At 39.2% G+C, this 18650-nt stretch overlaps 1 protein-coding gene across 2 annotated transcripts in view; it reads left to right on the plus strand.

The window, feature by feature from the left end:
- The window catches only part of irs1 (insulin receptor substrate 1), a 47087-nt gene extending 29209 nt beyond the window's left edge, over positions 1–17878 (plus strand). For both annotated transcript variants that reach the window (XM_067995107.1, XM_067995108.1), the window contains one exon: positions 16815–17878. In XM_067995107.1, the coding sequence (XP_067851208.1) occupies positions 16815–16819 (5 nt within the window). In that variant the 3' untranslated portion in view covers positions 16820–17878. The remainder of the gene's footprint in view (positions 1–16814) is intronic.
- Positions 17879–18650: the final 772 nt, after the last annotated feature.

An 18650-nucleotide genomic window follows, 5' to 3' on the forward strand; every position in this document is an offset into this window, starting at 1 on the left:
TATAGCTTGCCTTAGAATACATTTATTAAATCCAGTCAGTCTTTGTAGTAAACTAAATTTTGTTTCCCTTTTTAATAATAGTACCTGATTATGCAAACCTGGTACAACCAAATAGGGCCATTTTATATTAGCTATTTGCCTTTTTTGAAGATTGGCAAGTTTAAAGGGTTACTTATGCCCTTTATGGATGAGTTGATCCTGTGGTGGTTGCAGTATGGTGCGTTGGTTTTCCAAACTGGCAACCAGCTTAGAGCAGAAAGTGCAGGCTGAACCTATATGCAGTTTGAAGAAGGGCACTGAAAGGGAGAAGTAGCTGACTGGAGTTACTTTTTGGAGCACGGATATTAAGTACAGTTTATAAATGGCCAATTTAATATCTGTCCTTTGTTGGCAGCATGAGAAACAACAGAATAAGAAGCTTAGCTGACTGACAACAAAACAGTTGTGAGTCCATACAACATAGACTAAAGCAAGAGGTGTGGTATACTGGAGAGGGACATGGCATTTTTGAACTGACATTGTTTGTTTAATGGAGTCCAATTAATTTCCACTGGGCTTGACATAGTTAATAGCCTCTCAGCTGTAGGTCAAATGTTGTATTGATAACCACATTACATCTGCAGAGACTGCAGAGAAGCTGTTGTAGGTAGGCCTATGGCACGTTCCTGTTTTAGGAAGTCATATTGTTCCTGTACTAGACTGGTAAACCTACCAACGTATGTTTCTTTGCCAGATAGCATGGGGAATGGCAGGATAGAGATTTGGGGGGTATACTGGAAGATGCAGGATAGGGAGTGTGCTAATGAAATGGGGCAATTGTACTGAGTTAATATAGAAAATTGCTTGCACGTACTTTATACGCTCAACTTGATATTTTTCAAAAGCTAATCAAGTACTGAACTTCTCATGAACCATTTTTTTTCCTCTTTAGTTTTGTTTCTTAACTTCATTACCACTAAAACAAAATCCAATTATTTCTTAATACAATGAGGATAGCTAATGGGTACCAGTGATGCTTCTAAGCACTGTCACTGTATAAGTAGACTATCCAATGGGTAACCTGCATAACACACTCTTGGCTTAGCCAACCTTGGTTAAAAATGCCCTGAGAGTTCAAAATTCTACAGCTGTAGAATTTAATTAAGGTGGACTGTACAAAGCACCCTGTGGTTAATTTCATTAAACTCCTACTTCTGTGCACATCATGCAATTACCTGGTACACTTGCTAGAAAAATGAATGTTTGATTTCTGTCAGTTTAGCTACTTTTATACTAGTGCTGTTTTAGTTCGGATTCTGGGAGACCATCTTCTATGATTTCTGTGAAATCCAGTTACCTTATCCTGGTGACAGACTTTTAGACCTACAAAAAAGAACTGAGTCTACAAGTATATTAGTAGGGTAAGGAAAGAACTTAAGTAGTATAACCAGCAGGAGCCAGTTTTTCGCAGACCCCCAGAATCCGAACTAAAACAGCGATGTAAATCTCAGTTTATGTTCAGAATAATCTGGTTAGTTTGTCGGCAGATCAAATATCTGACAGCCAAGAGTCTGAAGTAAAGCTACGCGTAATGTTGAATTATGGGCTGCAGCCCTATTTTTTGTTTACACATTAATCTGGAAACAATGCTGACTCTAAATGATTGAACATTGGATTCCTGGCATGCTCCTTGTCTTTGTTCAGTAACCTATATATTGTTTAAATGTAACCTGATTGTACATCATTAAGTTTCTCCTAACTGCTTCACTATGTTATTTCTCAATTAAATAATTCATATAACTTTTCAGATTCTTTTCTTTTCTCTGTTAAAGTGATTCGCATCATCAATGGTACTTTCTGAAAATCAAATAGGCACAAAAAGTAGTGATTTAAATTCTTTATTTGGCTCAATTCACTTCTTCCTGTTTTTGAATAATTTTTGTTAAACAGTGAATGCTGGCTTGAATGAGTAACTGAGCCCAACAGGGAAAGAGGGCTCTATTAACATTGGCAGAAAGTCATTAAATTAAAGGTGCTTAAGCATCCAATAAATGTTAATTCAACTCCCTACCAGTGTTGGGCTAGTATCCCTACAAAGGCAGAAATTTCTAACATATTTTCAAAAAGAAATATAGGGCTGAATAGCATGCTGATGAAACAAATTGACGATGGTTGTAACTGTCATAGGGTAACCGAGATAGATTGATGTTGGATTCCCTGAGAGGGATGAACTGCCAGTATTGCATGCACCTGTCACCATTTTCTCAAACCATACCAAGAACTTCAAGTTTTACTTTTGACTTCCAATTCTCATGTTATTTTGTAATGTAATAATCATAATTACATAAAATCCATGCTGCCTATTTGATGGGAGAGACTTGAAATATTGAACTCATAAAGAATTCCTGGCAGCAACCGTCTCCTTCAGGATAACTAAAACTATGGACATTAAACCTGCCGCTGAAGTGGGCTTGTGTTTTATTGAGCTAATAAATGTCAGCTTTCATATTTTATTTTTAGTTTGTGTTTGTTTTTGTATCACTTCATACATTTCATTGTAAAGAAGAGAGATAATGCTTTGTGCATGGAATAATTTTAAGAGTGACATTTGCCCTTTGAAGTGGTATGAAAGTTATGAATGGGATAAACATCAAGGTACAGTGATGGAAGAATGCTTTTCATTGGCGTTATAGTAAACAAAAGATATACTTATACTGTCATATAGTCTATCTTTACTGATGTTAATACAGCTCTCTTACATTGTCTGACTTAGTTACAGCCTTGTGACCAGGGGCACAGATGATGCTAAATTGGGTTATCCTGTCCTCACAGATCAGAACTGCCTGATTTTAAAAAAGATAACAACCTATTACATACGGGGCTTTACAAATAGCAGATGCAATTTGTCCTGATCAGCTAAACCAGACAAACCATGTCTGACCAAACCCAATGTATTAAAAGTAATCAGTTTGGCATTCTTGAGATAAAGGCATTACTTTTCTCGCATATGGCAAGAACTCTTTTTGATTCTTGGTTCCCCAGCGCCACCTGATTCTTGGCTTACTATTGCATCTCAACTCCACATTTGGCATGAAGCAATGTTTCTTGCACTGCAACAAACGGCTTTTTATAGTGGAAAACGGCGCTGCACTAAACAATCTATTATGAACAGCTTACACTGCATGTTATATTGTAAATCATTGCAGCGACCAGAAGAATGCCGTATGCTCCACCACGTGTAAATGACCATTAGGGAAATAGTATCTTACAGTTCAAGGAAGAAAGCGAATAATGCTAACTAGAACTTTTGCGTTGATCCATATGTGGACTGGACTGTTATATTTTTAGCAAAAAGAGGCTCGTTGCTTACTTGATGCAAGTCGCCCTAGATGCTGGTAGTTCACTTGGTTGGGGATTTTGAAAATATGTTAGAGACCCCAAATGAAATAGAAACTTCAGAAGTTACTGCCTTTTTTCTATAAGTGGTTTAACAGAAAAAATAGATGTGTACCACTTCTTTGTTTAGGGCCATTTTCTGCAGCAGGTTGAAGCTGCTGTGAGGAAGGATGTGTGCACGTCCCAGACATTTCTGATGAAAACCCTTTTTTTAATATTAGAGTGTGTGTGTTGATCTGTCACTCTCCAGGCCACAAATGAGCTTAAAAAAAGTCATATTTCATCTTGGCTGATTTAATTTGTCAGTCTGTGAGCTCTACTATTTCAATCTATATGTAAGTTGATCTTTCACAGAGGCATTATTGTGGCTGATGAGATTTCCTGTTAAAAGCAATTATATTGAGTGCCTTTTTCAATGATTCAAGAACAATAATGCTGCTGTGTCATGTTGTGTGCTAGCTGGCTATCATTTAGATGTTATAGTAGCAGTATCTTTTGAGGGTTGTTTCGGTGTAGGTGAATCATATTTGTCAACCAGTGAGAGAGCTTTATCTCCAAGGATTCTACTAGGGTTAGTGAATTGATACATTTTGCCAGTCAACAGCAAGACCCTTTTGAGTTCTGTTGCTCTCAAACTTCTGCATGTGGCTTCCATTGAGTTTTAGCAACATCCATCGTTTTTATTTTTCTGTTTATATTGAGAATGGTGTACTTCATGACTAAAATAATATTCCCACATTGTATGCCCACATGTTTATGGAAAGTGAAATGAAGTCAGAGTCTGTCCTTCTTAATAAATGCATTATGATTCACAAACTACCAGAACCAAGCTCACTTATTCAACCTGCATTGTGTTGAGGAATGTACTTGTTGGAAGACGGTTTTATCTTGGGTTTCTAGCTAAAATTGAGATAACCAAAGTATTGTGTACTGTGATTTGAGACTAGAATTGAGCTATTTGATACTGTTAATGTGGTTTTAATTAGATTTAATTATTGTCTTCAGGGAAGACTCTTTGCCTGCAGGAAGGGTGCAGGTAATTGTGATTGGCAGGAAAACTTGCATAAGTGGTATGCCTCCTTGTCCAGGTGACAGGTGGCAGATGCAATTGTTTCACAGTCGATGGTGTACCCCAACAATTTATCCCTGTTGTGTTGATTGATAGCTGTAGTAGTGAATACTTTTTGGCAGATTTACTCATCTGTAACAATGTTAACATCATAAATATGTTAAATATAGTAAAATTACTAATCAACACTAAAAATGAACATAAGATGTTTGACTTTGATATCACTATGTCTCTTCTGCCAAACCAATCATTTGAAAAGAAGGCTATTTGAGGGTAAAAGTGACCTATTCAAACATATATATTAAGTATTCTGGGAAAATAAGCTACATTGTAATGTAGTGAGTGGTATAGGTTCCAGAATTTTCTGCTATTTATAATGAGTGTGGGAGAGCACACAACAGTGAATATTTGGTGTGTGGCATTCCAGTATGTTTTCAATAGAACTACTTAGTCACATCATGCAAAGCAATGTGACAAACTGCACAACCCAAAATGTTGACTCTGTAAAATAAGAAGCAAATGTATAATTTAGAAGTGATTTATTTTTGACTGATGAAGACACTAATCAGTCAAGTGCAAAACTGCAGATGGTTTCCTAAACTCAGAAATGTGCAGCTAAAAGTCTAATGTTACAAAATTGAATGCAATGGGCACAGATGGAAGACTGATTAGTCTTTCTATTCACTTATCAGAAATATTTATATATCTGATATTTGTTGAGATGGAATAGACTATTTAACCCTGTTCTCAGTATGAGATGGTGACTGTGTTAGAGTATCGATAATTACAGCATCTAACTGCATTTTTCAATTTCCTCTCTTCTTGTCTGCTCTTGAGGCATTGAATCTTTGCTGGGATCCTGTTCTCATAGGCATCAGATGTCCTCTGGTACTTTGTCCACTATTCATGTATGAATTGGGGGTATTGATTGTCAACTGGCTATTTTACCACACGTGCATCATGGCTAGGCTTGGTACAATCCTCAATGTCTGCAGATGTCCACTTCCAGCAGGAGTCACTGGATGATGATCAAAGGCAGGATCTCTGGCTAATTTTCTTCTTAATCTAAGGATGTTGATGCTACTACTCTAACTGAGACCTGATTCAGCATCTGTGTTTCTGGTATGGTTCTGAGCTGCTCCTTTTGCTGAAGTTGAAAAGGACTCGATGAATGCAGCTCTAAACAAACTGCTTGGAAGTTATTGGGTTGATGCAACTTCCATTTATTTTACATTTTCTGCAATGTATCTCTCATGCATGCTTGCTTGTTCTCTCGCACGCCCTTTCTCTCTCATTCTGTTATGTTCTATTTCTGTCTGGTTTGCTCTTGCTCTCTGTTGCTGGCTTGCACCTTCTATTTGTCTCTCACATTCGCTCTCTGCCTCTTTCATAGTTATGATGTGGAGATGCCGGTGATGGACTAGGGTTGACAATTGTAAACAATTTTACAACACCAAGTTATAGTCCAACAAATTTATTTTAAATTTCACAAGTTTTCGGAGGCTTCCTCCTTCCTCAGGTGAATGTGTCCACAACATTCACCTGAGGAAGGAGGAAGCCTTCGAAAGCTTGTGAAATTTAAAATAAATTTGTTGGACTATAACTTGGTGTTGTAAAATTGTTTACAATCTTTCATAGTTGGGAGTGGAAACCACAAAAGACATCTGCAGTGCCAACAGGAAAAAGTGGGATTGAACCCGTTCTATACTGTTGCTACTGCATGTTCCTGCATTCATACAACAAGCTGTCGGGTCATATGGGACTGTGGTAATATGAAAATTGAAGAAGTCTACGTATAATTCTATAGTCTTGGATTAAGTTGGGGGGAAATGTGTGTTTTTCATATCTCCAGTATTCTTTATTAGATTTAGTTTCTTTTTTATTAAATGAAATCCTTCATGAGAGCTATCAGTCAGTGTTTATGGTGTAGATACCCTATTGAAAAAAGGAAAGGACAACATTTCACACAGCAGCCATTACAGATTAATCCACTAACCTCATTGCACCTTTGGGAAATAAACCACTCACTGTCGCAAATCCAGTGTGCCAGACAGTAATAAAAAGACTTGCAGCAGAGACTGTTTATCTGATCAATAGAAGATAATAGCTGATATTAAATGAAGTCCACCGGCCAATTTCTGTCTTTTCTCTGTGCTGTACGGTTCTTGGGTGAGAAATGAAGATGCATTACGTAACCATTTAAAACTGTCATGTTTTATATCTAGTTACAGATGGCTATTTGTCGTATAGTTTGACAAATTACCAGACCACCTGTGAAGAGGATTACATTTTCCTTAACCTTTATATAGTGAAAGAGATCTTGTTTTAATGGTTGAATGCAATGCAAAATCACAAAGCCATTAGATATGTTTTCTCTCCCACTTCCAATTTCTGCAGCAAATTCTGGTGGTATTGAATTTTGATAAAAGCTCGGCCCAAGTAACAAACATTTTATCCTTGGGTTTAGCCTTTTTATAAGTGGTATGACATTGAATAATAATTCCTGTTCCCATTTGTGAACTTTGTGCTCTGATAGTAGAGGAGAGATGTAATACTTTTGCGTTATTTAAAGGGAGAATAATATCTAAATCCCTTGTTCTGAATCATTTTTAAAAACTGAGAAAAGATTGTGCTACAGCAGACCGTTTTTACTTCAATGTAGTTTATTCCTTAGACTGCAAAAAGGTGACTTTTCAAGGCTGCCTCAACCTTTCTGCAAAACTCCCAATACGATGATGTGGTCACTTTGACATACTGATTGGTACCAACTGAAAATACATTTTTACTCAAATTCCTGCAGTTTCACTAGGGTCATTACAATGATTTGTATTGTCCAGATTTGTAAAATGTGCAAACTACAAAAAACAAAATATGTTACACAATCACTCTTGCATGCTTCTTGGATTCTTCGTCATACTTCTTTCTCATTTAGTGATCCTGGACAAAATAAGTTAGTCTCGGCACAATTTGTAGCCTTCAATACAAATGTGCTGATAATTTGGCACAACTGTAAATCAATGACAGAACTAGATTATTACTTAAATTGTTGTCGTGACATTCAAATTTGAAGTTCATGGCCACACAATACTGTTTCATAGGGTGTTTTAGCTCAGGAGCAGTGCATTTGCCCTCATCTTTGATTCGCAGTGCCCATCAAAGCAGACTGGAGTGAATTGACACCTGGGTGCAGTGCAGTTTGCTCTCCTGAGTCTGGGTAACTTTATTTTGTTCACAGGTTGACGAGGCCAGCTTTATTGTCCACCTCTAACTGTTCTCTGTCTGAATTGCATCAGTAGACCAGGTTGAAGCTGCAGGTTCCCATCCCAAAGTACATTAGTGAACTAATTGAGTTCTTACGACAATCTGGTGCTAGCCTATAAATTGCCAGTTTTATTGAATTCAGTTTCACAAATTGCATGGAATGATTTGAACCATAACCAATGTTCAATCGTACCACCTCAAATTATTTGTAGGAGCGGAACTCTGGATTACACGTGACCTGTGCCATGTTCATGAGAGATCCTAAGATGCATTCAGTTTCGATTTAGAAGAAATTCTATATTTTATCTTCTTTTGCACATCTGTAACTTGTCCCTGGCACTAGAATGGTTAAAATGAAGGTTATTTTTCTCTTGAGACCACCAGCTGAGAACAGGGCCTGGCAGTCTGCAAGAAAGCAGGGCACATTGTTTGATTTGATAATTGATCAGATAAGGAGGTTACTACGTTTATATGATAGGCAATTGTGTCAGCATTAGCATTTGCTAGGTATCGTAGGCGCTGAGTATCATTTCTTATTAACATGATATGCTACAAATCTGTCTGGTTCTAATTTCGATTAACAGTTCTGTAACCAGCAGCTAGCTATCAGAACATAGGAGCAAATATGACCACTCTTATTGGTTCTTTACTTAAGTTTATGCAGTTTCATCGCGTGTATAGGTCACTGTGGTGAAGCAGGACTCTGAACATAATAATGTGCACTTACATAAAGGGACTTGTTTTTTGGTATTAGAAAGTAGTTCTAAAAGTAAATTTAAAAATGAGAAAATGTATTACTATTTTCATCAAATGATGTTTCTTGCTACTGTATAATTTTACTTCACTTGATAAATTTGATTAGTAATTTTAGCCTGAACCATATGATCTGTAAGCATGGTGTTTCCTGGAGATATCTGTGGGGCACACTGGATAGACTAAACTATTTCCAATGCATACCCCGATACTTAGAACAGTTTGCTCTATGGCCTGCTGTCCCGGATATTACACACATACGGTCAGTTTCAGTCTATAAGCACGGGCTTGCTTTTAGAAGTTGACTTTTGCGGTAAGCAGACATAAATAGTATTGGGAAGCATTCCGAATCGTGACATTGTACACAGCTGGAATGTTTGATGCTGGCACATATATACCCTTAATTTACATGAGGTTTAATTTTAACCTTAGCCATCAATAGAAAGTAAAATTGGACAGGGTGTAAAATGGGCAGCTAATCCAATCCCATCAGCCCGGGACATTTTAAACCCTGGGCATCATCACCGTGGCAATGAGTTTATTAGGGGGTGCGATGAGGACCTCAGCTGTAACTCACTAATGGATAATGCCTGCATTATGCCTTTTCGGCATCGGTGGCCCTCAACTCTTTCAGGCTATTTCCTGACTTTGCACTCTCCAAAATTCAGGCATCCCCAGCAAACATTTGGAGCTTACAGGTATTTTCAGTTTAAATGTGTTTCATTCAGTTAACAAGAAAAAATGTTTGCCCTCTGTACCTCTGTGCAGCATAAATTTCACTTTGGACTTGCTCATGTGCCCTGGGATGTATGTTGCCATAGAGAAATAAATAATTAGCAGGAGTTGGTGCCCCCCCCTCCCCCGCCACAGTGTACTTCAGTAATTTAATAGGTTCTTTGCCCCGAGATCTGCAGCTCTGTGGAGTGTCTTTTTTTTGTCCTTGCATCGAAGTCCTCATGAGCCTTTGGGCCCCCAGATGTTTAGAGGCAATGGACAAATAGCCCTCCTCTTTAAAAACTTGTCTCGGCCTCAAATGACTTTATTGACCAGTGGTCCATGCAATTCTGGAAGGTTTATTTTTCCCTGCTTGGATCTCATGTTGCTGCTTGCTTGGCGTCATCTTCAAATTGAGAAATAAATTAATAATCTTTGATGTTTGCACAAAAAATTAAACATATTTTACTACCACCACCAAGGATTTATTACTTCCTGCTCCACCCCCAAACATCTTGATTACACAGACCCATTCTGGTTCGGTCTGTGGAGGATTGTTCATCCTGCATCCCGCTCGTATCCCCAATATGAAGAGAAGAAGACTGCAGGCCTTTCCTATCAGTCAAGTTGCTTACACTGTCATAGTGGCCGGGAAATTCCTCGGATTTGCTGACACTTTGCTGGCATTAACTTTGGCAGAAGTGCGGTGGAAACCCTGGTCACTCATAAACGGGGTTTCTGCCACACGTCTGGCAATGTAACGGCAGCGAAGCAGGAGCGGATCCGAAAAATCTCTCAACTTTTAAAAAATTCGTTCATGGGATGTGGGCGTCGCTGGCGAGGCCGGCATTTTTATTGCCCTGAATTGCCCTTGAGAAGGTGGTGGTGAACCGCCACCTTGAATCGCTGCAGTCCGTGTGGTGACGGTTCTCCCTCAGTGCTGTTAGGAAGGGAGTTCCAGGATTTTGACCCAGCAACGATGAAGGAACGGCGATATATTTCCAAGTCGGGATGGTGTGTGACTTGGAGTGGAACGTGCAGGTGGTGTTGTTCCCATGTACCTGCTGCGCTTGTTCTTCTAGGTGGTAGAGGTTGCGGGTTTGGGAGGTGCTGTCGAAGAAGCCTTGGTGAGTTGCTGCAGTGCATCTGTGGATGGTACTGCAGCAACTGTGCGCCGGTGGTGAAGGGAGTGAATGTTTAGGGTGGTGGATGGAGTGCCAATCAAGCAGGCTGCTTTGTCCTGGATGGTGTCGAGCTTCTTGAGTGTTGTTGGAGCTGCACTCATCTAGGCAAGTGGAGAGTATTCCATCACACTCCTGACTTGTGCCCTGTAGATGGTGGAAAGGCTTTGGGGAGTCAGGAGGTGAGTCACTCACCGCAGAATACCCAGCCTCTGACCTGCTCTTGCAACCACAGTATTTAAGTTAAGTTTCTGGTCAATGGTGACCCCCAGGATGTTGATGGTGGGGGATTCGGCGATGGTAATGCCGTTGAATGGTCATTGCCTGGCACTTGTCTGGCGCGAAGGTTACTTGCCACTTATGAGCCCAAGCCTGGATGTTGTCCAGGTCTTGCTGCATGTGGGCTCGGACTGCTTCATTATCTGAGGGATTGCGAATGGAACTGAACACTGTGCAATCATCAGCGAACATCCCCATTTCTGACCTTATAATGGAGGGAAGGTCATTGATAAAGCAGCTGAAGATGGTTGGGCCTAGGACACTGCCTTGAGGAACTCCTGCCGCAGTGTCCTGGGGCTGAGATGATTGGCCACCAACAACCACTACCATCTTCCTTTGTGCTGGGTATGACTCCAGCCACTGGAGAGTTTTCCCCCTGATTCCCATTGACTTCAATTTTACTCGGACTCCTTGGTGCCACACTCAGTCAAATGTTGCCTTGATGTCAAGGACAGTCACTCTCACCTCACCTCTGGAATTCAGCTCTTTTGTCCATGTTTGGACCAAGGCTGTAATGAGGTCTGGAGCCGAGTGGTCCTGGCGGAACCCAAACTGAGCATCGGTGAGCAGGTTATTGGTGAGTAAGTGCCGCTTGATAGCACTGTCGACGACACCTTCCATCACTTTGTTGATGATTGGGAGTAGACTGATGGGGCGGTAATTGGCTGGATTGGATTTGTCCTGCTTTTTGTGGACAGGACATACCTGGGCAATTTTCCTCATTGTTGGGTAGCTGCCAGTGTTGTAGCTGTACTGGAACAGCTTGACTAGAGGCGCTGCTAGTTCTGGAGCACAAGTCTTCAGCACTACAGCTGGGATGTTGTCGGGGCCCATAGCCTTTGCTGTATCAAGTGCACTCAGACATGGAGTGAATCAAATTGGCTGAAGACTGGCTTCAGTGATGGTGGGGATATCGAGAGGCGGCCGAGATGGATCATCCACTCGGCACTTCTTGCTGAAGATGGTTCAGCCTTGTCTTTTGCACTCACATGCTGGACTCCACCATCGTTGAGGATGGGGATGTTTACAGAGCCTCTTTCTCCCGTTAGTTGTTTAATTGTCCACCACCATTCATAGTGAGAGATTGGATTTGATTTGATTGGACTTTGTGTTAAAAGCAACCAAACTTGAAGGATTCCAGGAGACCAAACCTTGAAGCAGCTCTCCTATCTAAATCCGTTATCCCATTGGCAGAATCTGTCACCAGCGTAAGGGAGTCTGATTTAGTAGTGTAAACACTGGGAAGCAACTCGCTAGTCTCTAGGAATCTGAACAAAATAAGTTCCTGTATAAAACATACTGGGGATGGAGATAGAGCAAAAAATCATACCGTATGGACCTGGTATGGTCTACCATTTTCTAGTTCTATATGTAAACCAACTCAACCTCAGAAAATTAACACTTTAAAAAGATCTGGTTAATGCAGAAACTGGGCTTTGTGTCTTGGTAGCTCCAATTGAAATGTTCCTTTCACCCTTGGTTTAGAATTTCATCTTTTACTTAAGGTTGTGACTGTTCATGATTATTCCCAATTAATAGATGCAATTCTGTTGAAGTCCTCCTCTTCTCACTGTCTTCCCCTCTCCCAGTTTTAAATAGAATCATAACAAGGTTAACACCAACAGGAGTTTGTTCATTGTAGACTTTCTTGTGGCCAAAGTAAAGGAATTATGCTGAGAGGGAAAGGTACTGCCACACTACCTCGCCATTTGGGCTTGTATGCTAGCCAACCATTAGCAAAATAAATGTTGCCAATTGTTTACACCTTTGCTATTGGGATGCAATTTATAATACAGTAGAAGGTGTGCATGCACTTCATCCTCTGTGAACCCATAACAACGTTTCTTTTAATGCCATTTAAAATCTTTACCTTGTTCATTTGCCATCTCCCGTACTCTACCGTACCATGATCCACTGGGTTATATGATGTCTTCAAAATTTGTTGATCATTTTAATTTGGAATTTGGAACCTATCAAAGTGATTGTTTATGAAGAAATTCTCTGCTTTCTTTGTTTCAGCATTAATGCTGAAGTGCATTACAAACCTCTGGCTTTCTATCAGAATTTTATTTTTAGTATTAAGAAACTGCTGTTTAATTTCTTCTGAATAATGGCTAGATTTTACTGTTGAGTAACTCTTGAGGACTCAAGACTGAAGATGGGGGTAGGTGCCAGCACTAGATCATCGGTTTTCATATTGGAGTCCCTACATCCTAGGGGTCTCTGAAGATATAGATTACTGTCTGTTTCTCATCAGAATTCTGTATTTATGTATACTTCCTGACTTATTAGCATGTATTTTTCTGTTGCTGTACACTAATAGAAAATGTATTTTGCAATGAAAGCATTGTTTTCCTTAGCTGAAGATGTCTTTCAGACATCTGGATGGGGAGTTCCTGGGAGTTTATCAATATTTCCATGGAATTTCCCAAACAGAGAGGGTTGAAAACTACTGCAGGAGATGATAAAGTAACTGGACTGCAGACATAATTGGATAAATACTTGAAGATAGTAAAAGACATGGGAAATTCACAAGGAAATTAGATTTGAGTAGATGTTCTGATAGGGGAGCTAGCATCGGCACAAGCCCAATGGCCTCCTGTACTGAAATTTTTGTCATTTTTATGAAAGTCCAATGGCCCGGTAGTGTTGCATAGATTAAAAACATATACTTGCAGTTCATATACAGGTACCAAACATAAATGTGACAAATGAAGCTGCTTCTGAAAACAGTTATTGCTGTCTTAATGAGTTCACTAATTGATTGGATTGTTCATTGTTATTAATCTGCTCTTAAATTCATTGGCCTTGTCTGTGATTCAATACATGCTGTTATGAACATATAGAGTTGAGTTGCTGTGCCTCTGGGAAACATGTGCGTTATCTCTTTTTCATGAATGTGTTTTTTTTTAAAGTTATTCTGATCAGTGCACATGTTGGTCTAAGTGCCATAGGAAAGCCATACAGATCAAATGGGACACAAACTTTTGATACAATATTATATCCACGTTTCACATCTATATGGAGCCGTATGTCCAAATAGTAATCACAAAAACTTTGGTAATTAGATTTCGAAACTATGACTGAACACAGCGCTCAATTTTATTTTCAATAATTTTTGCCTGTTGAGATTTTTGGAATCGGGGCTCCAAACAGCTAGATATCATGTTGTGAAATGCAAAGTTGCTTAAACAATACGCATTCTACTGCTGATAAACTGCTAAGAATCAGGATTCTAGCAGTTCTCTTATTCCAAAATTAAACAATATACCTCCTTTTAAACTGTTGTCAGAGGAGTAAAGGTTTAGGAGAGGATATAAAGCTGGAGGAGACTGGGAAGATAATGTGGGGTGAGGCCACGAACGGATTTATAGGTGAAAACATAGATTTTAAAGTTGAGGTGTTGGGGGACGGAAAGCCAATGTAGGTCAGTGAGAACTGGGGTCATGAGCAAGCTGGACTTCTTGTAGAACAAGATATGTGCAGCAGGATGGAGTTTGTGGCATCCATCAAGAAGAGTGTTGGAGTAATTGAATCTGGAGATGAAGAAGTCGTATGAAGTGACTGGGAGGATCACTTAAATCTCAACTTTAAAAATTGTGGAAACAGGAAGATGTACTTATGTAAATAATGAAATATCTTGTGGGACCCAGGTCCTGAGGTAGATCTAATTTTGTTCTGATTCTTCAAATTCTCTTGCTTTGCTCTGTGATGCAGGAATTACTAAATATGCATGACTGAGTAGACCACAGCAGTCAGCATTGTGCAAAAGTTTGTTCTTCCAGGATCCATGGTGACTGGGCACTACGTATTGTGGAATATTTAACACTAATGAGTTATGAAGAAGCACACGAACATTCCAATAAGCTCCTGTGCCCAACTTCCCAGCCTCACTATTTATGACCAAACTGTGCTAGTTAACTTGAAAATGTTGACAGCCACTGAAAGATTTGCTTTCATCTCTGACTCCTGCGTAAAAATCTGAGAGTCTGTAGTTGTGCTTTATCCTAATTGTCAAGTTTCATCTCTCCTCACAATATAGTATCATTCTCCTCAGTCTTTCCTTCATATGATAGTTTTAAAAAGTTCCCAGCACTTTTTGAAGGAAGCGTATGGTTTAATTTTCAAAAAGTATTTTGGAATCCTGATTTCTTCATTCAAGTGAGCTGTACTGACTTTTATATAAACCTAACCCTTAAATGTAGTCCTTGGTGTTCTGAAGTAAACCTTATAAAAGGGACATAACCATAAGTAGCTCACCATTCAATATTATAATGTATGATTTATTCCTGGTTTATGGCTTGTGCTCCGGTTTATGGTTTATGCTTCATCTTCTGGTGCCAAAATAGTACTGCTGTCCTCAAAGGGTCAATCGGCATCGTGACTCACTGGATGTTCTCTTTCCAGATTTTTTTTCAATGTCTGTTGTACAGAACAGTCCAACCTCTTCCTTCCACCATCCCTTTTATGTCCTTAGCTATTTTAAAGCTGTTGTAAAGTTGCTGTGGTGGGAAAAAGAGCATTTGTTCAGCATTAACAGAGATGAGCATGTTTGTTGTTTGGCCTGATGGAGATGTCTATGTATATTTTCCCCATATTATTTCTAATGCATTTGACAGTTTGTATATTGAAAAAATAGCTGCTACAGTGAAACATAATGGTTATCAGGTGCCCATGGAAATGCAAACTCTAGAAAATATGCTGTCTTGGCTCATCCTGAGAAATTGCATCTGACTGCCATTTAATTTGCTTTCCTTCCTGAATGCTACAATTATATGTAATTAGGTAGATTATTGAAATGACACAACCTGATTTGGCTGCTAAAAGACTGTTGACCCCAGTTAAACTCCTTCATTCTACGGACTCATTGATACAATAGAGCAATATTTGAAAGCTGCTCTGCACTTTGAGTTTCCACACTTGCTGATAAAACCAGCCTAATAGCAAAGGTGTAATGAAATAGAAAAACAGGATGGAGAAAGTGGCAGGCAAAAATCATGGCTGCCACCAGCTACAATGCTTTCTGCCATCCTTGAGCCTTCTCATTTATTTTGTGTGAAGCAGTTTTAGGATCACTTACCAGCCTTGTAGTTTCTGCACCCAGCAGAGTAAATTCTAGCCCAGTGCAAAATAAAGTAAAAAGTGCCCACATGCTGCATGTGTGCGTGCCCAATGGTTGCTATATTATTTTTGGCCAGTTTTATTGTTAGGTAGAAGAGCCACAACTCTAGTAAGTGATCTTGAAGTGGCAGTCAAAGAGGTTTTCACTTTGCTTTCATTATTGCTGCAATTTATAGTGACAAGAATGTAAAGTCATGCATTCAGTTGCTGAATGCTGGAAAATTATCAAAATTTTGGGTTTTATTTAAATTAGTTGTTGAGAATTGAATTGATTTTAAGTGGAAAATGGGAGCTGAATCATACATTGATTTGACTCCCATGCGATAACAAAGGAGGTATTTGCATCTTAAAAGCATCTTGTGTGAGCTGTTAACTCATCCAAATGCTAACTAATGCCAATTAGCTGTGGAAAATTACATGGAGCAAACACTCTTCCTTATATTCCAACATAGGATCAAAACATAGGGGTGAATTTCCTCTGGGTTTGTCCCGCTCTGCTGCCATAACTTTGGTGGAAACTCCATTTATGCATGTTCTGCCAAGGTTACACCGGCAGAGTAGAAGATGCCTGAAGATATTCACTCCCATGGAGGTTACTAATACCATTGTACCCTTTCAAGCTAGAATGACAGATGCAAGTTAAACGATACTGCTTTACTTGTGCTGGCCAAGGTCTCATGGTTGCAGACTGTAGTGCTGCAGTTTCCTCCAAAATATGGTAATGTAACTGTACAGGCATCCTGTGTACATGCAGACATACATGTTGGATTATGTATGTGAGCCTATATTATGAAAAAGCAGTTGTGTATTGTATAGTAGTTTACAAAGCCTTATAAAACAAAAACAAAGCAGTGAGATCCATTTGCTAATCAAACAGGGTTTTAAAAGGTAAGATTGAAAAGATTATTTGTTTCATTTATATCTCTGCTTGCTTCGTGTAAGCAGTAGACATGCACAACTCTCTGTTTATATATGACTTGGCCGTATTGCATATTCTCTGTTAGATGATCTTACACCGTGAGAATGTCCTAATTTGATTTGTTCTTCTGTTTCTATTTCAGAATGACATCTCCCTAACCCTCGGCAAGCCTTGCATGGACTTAATGAGTACCTAGGCTTCGAATAATTTGTACAGTACAACTAGGACCTCACTCTCTTTCACATAAATGATGGTACGACACATCAAAATCACTCCAGTTTGCTGCAAGAAACCTCAGGACACAGTTTTCTGACTGGATTGCATGTTCGCCAATGTGTGTGTCTTTGGCGCATATATGTCTGTGGGGTGCACAGTGTGCGCTGTGACACATGCACTACAGCGAATCTGCCTCTCTTCCCTCATCAGCACATTCTACTTCAACTATTTCAGTAAACAGAAATGGAAAGACTGTCAGCAATGCAACTTGGATGCCTAACCTGGACTGTAACACACACAATACATACATTAACCTTGACTTTCACATGCTGCTGAAAAACATTAAGGTTTTCACTGTAAATTATTAAGTATAGAAGTATTGATTTTTAAGACGTTGCTAATGTTTGGAAAATACAGAATAATATTTAACATTTTTGCTTCCTTTATATTGATACTTTTTTGAACTGAAAATGTAACTTTTTTTCTGATGCGCATCTATTATTGATGGGTCTGGAGGTAAATTTCCAGTTCTGTTATAAACGGGGAAATTTTGTTTAAAACTTGTGAATATACGCAGTAAGAATGGATTATGTTTCTATTCTTGGGTAAAAGCTGTTGTTTATACATAGCGTAATCCTGAAGTGCAGGCTTTGGTGTACAGTCCCATTCACTGATACGGTTAAAGTACCAGTAATGCAACCCTGCTGTCTTGAGTTGTTTTCACAAAATTTTATACTCTTCCATTTTATGTGAGATATATTGCAGTCAGGGGATGTCAACATTACTGTACATGGTACTTAATTAATATCAATGGAATTTGAAACCGTAGTCAAGAACAATCAAATTTAGTCTTTTTCTTTGTGTGTATATATAATGTACCTGGGCATTGTATACATACATGACCTGCCCTGGAATGGACAATGCGGTGTTTGTAATTTCTGGAGACTGACCCCCTCCTCCCTGTAAGTAATAAATTAGAAAATGATTACACTTTTTTTCCTCTGGTGACTTGATTAAATGGTAGACTGTGTCCTGAGTTCATGCATTCAGAAGAAGTTTCATTCATAAATTTGCTGGAAGTTACAGAAAATGGTTACTTCATGTAACACAACAGGAAGCGTGCTTAAACATTGTTGACTTTTATGTTTGAATTGATATTCAGATGAGTTCCTAAAAAGTAACAGTAGTCTGATGGAATTGGGATGTGTGAAAGTGGAGTTGCAGCAGGAGGGTAAGGAATCTGAGCATGGCAAGAATGAGTTTGGAAGAGGAGCAGGAAGCATTTTCTATGTTAATGGTAAAATGGAGTTGTTGTGGAAATAAGACTGAATTTGAAAAAAAAATTCTAATTTTTGCATCAGCACCTGCATCGGATACTCCAAGGATTAGGCCTCTAGCCCTGTTTAGATGCAGGACAAAGCTCCCTTTAATCTGCCGAAACAATGGGCTATATGTTCTAACTTTCCGCCCGGGCATGCAACCGGCATTGCAAATTGGCTACCCATTATAGAAACTGCCTAATTTTTATTTACATTGAAATCAATGGAGATGGAAATCGAACAGTTGCTATAATGGGTGTTCAATCTGCAGTGTCAGTTTTACGCCTGGGCAGCAAGTTGAAAATCTACCCCAACATCCTGCTATTGTACTGACCGGTGTGACTAATTCCATTTCTGGTGGCCTCTACGTTGACCCCTCTGAGTGAGACTTGGCAACCAATACTGCATTTTTGGTGGCTTTGTGCTGTGAAATTACAATCAAT

This window comes from Heptranchias perlo, chromosome 13, assembly GCF_035084215.1.
Source record: "Heptranchias perlo isolate sHepPer1 chromosome 13, sHepPer1.hap1, whole genome shotgun sequence".
Lineage (NCBI taxonomy): Eukaryota > Metazoa > Chordata > Chondrichthyes > Hexanchiformes > Hexanchidae > Heptranchias > Heptranchias perlo.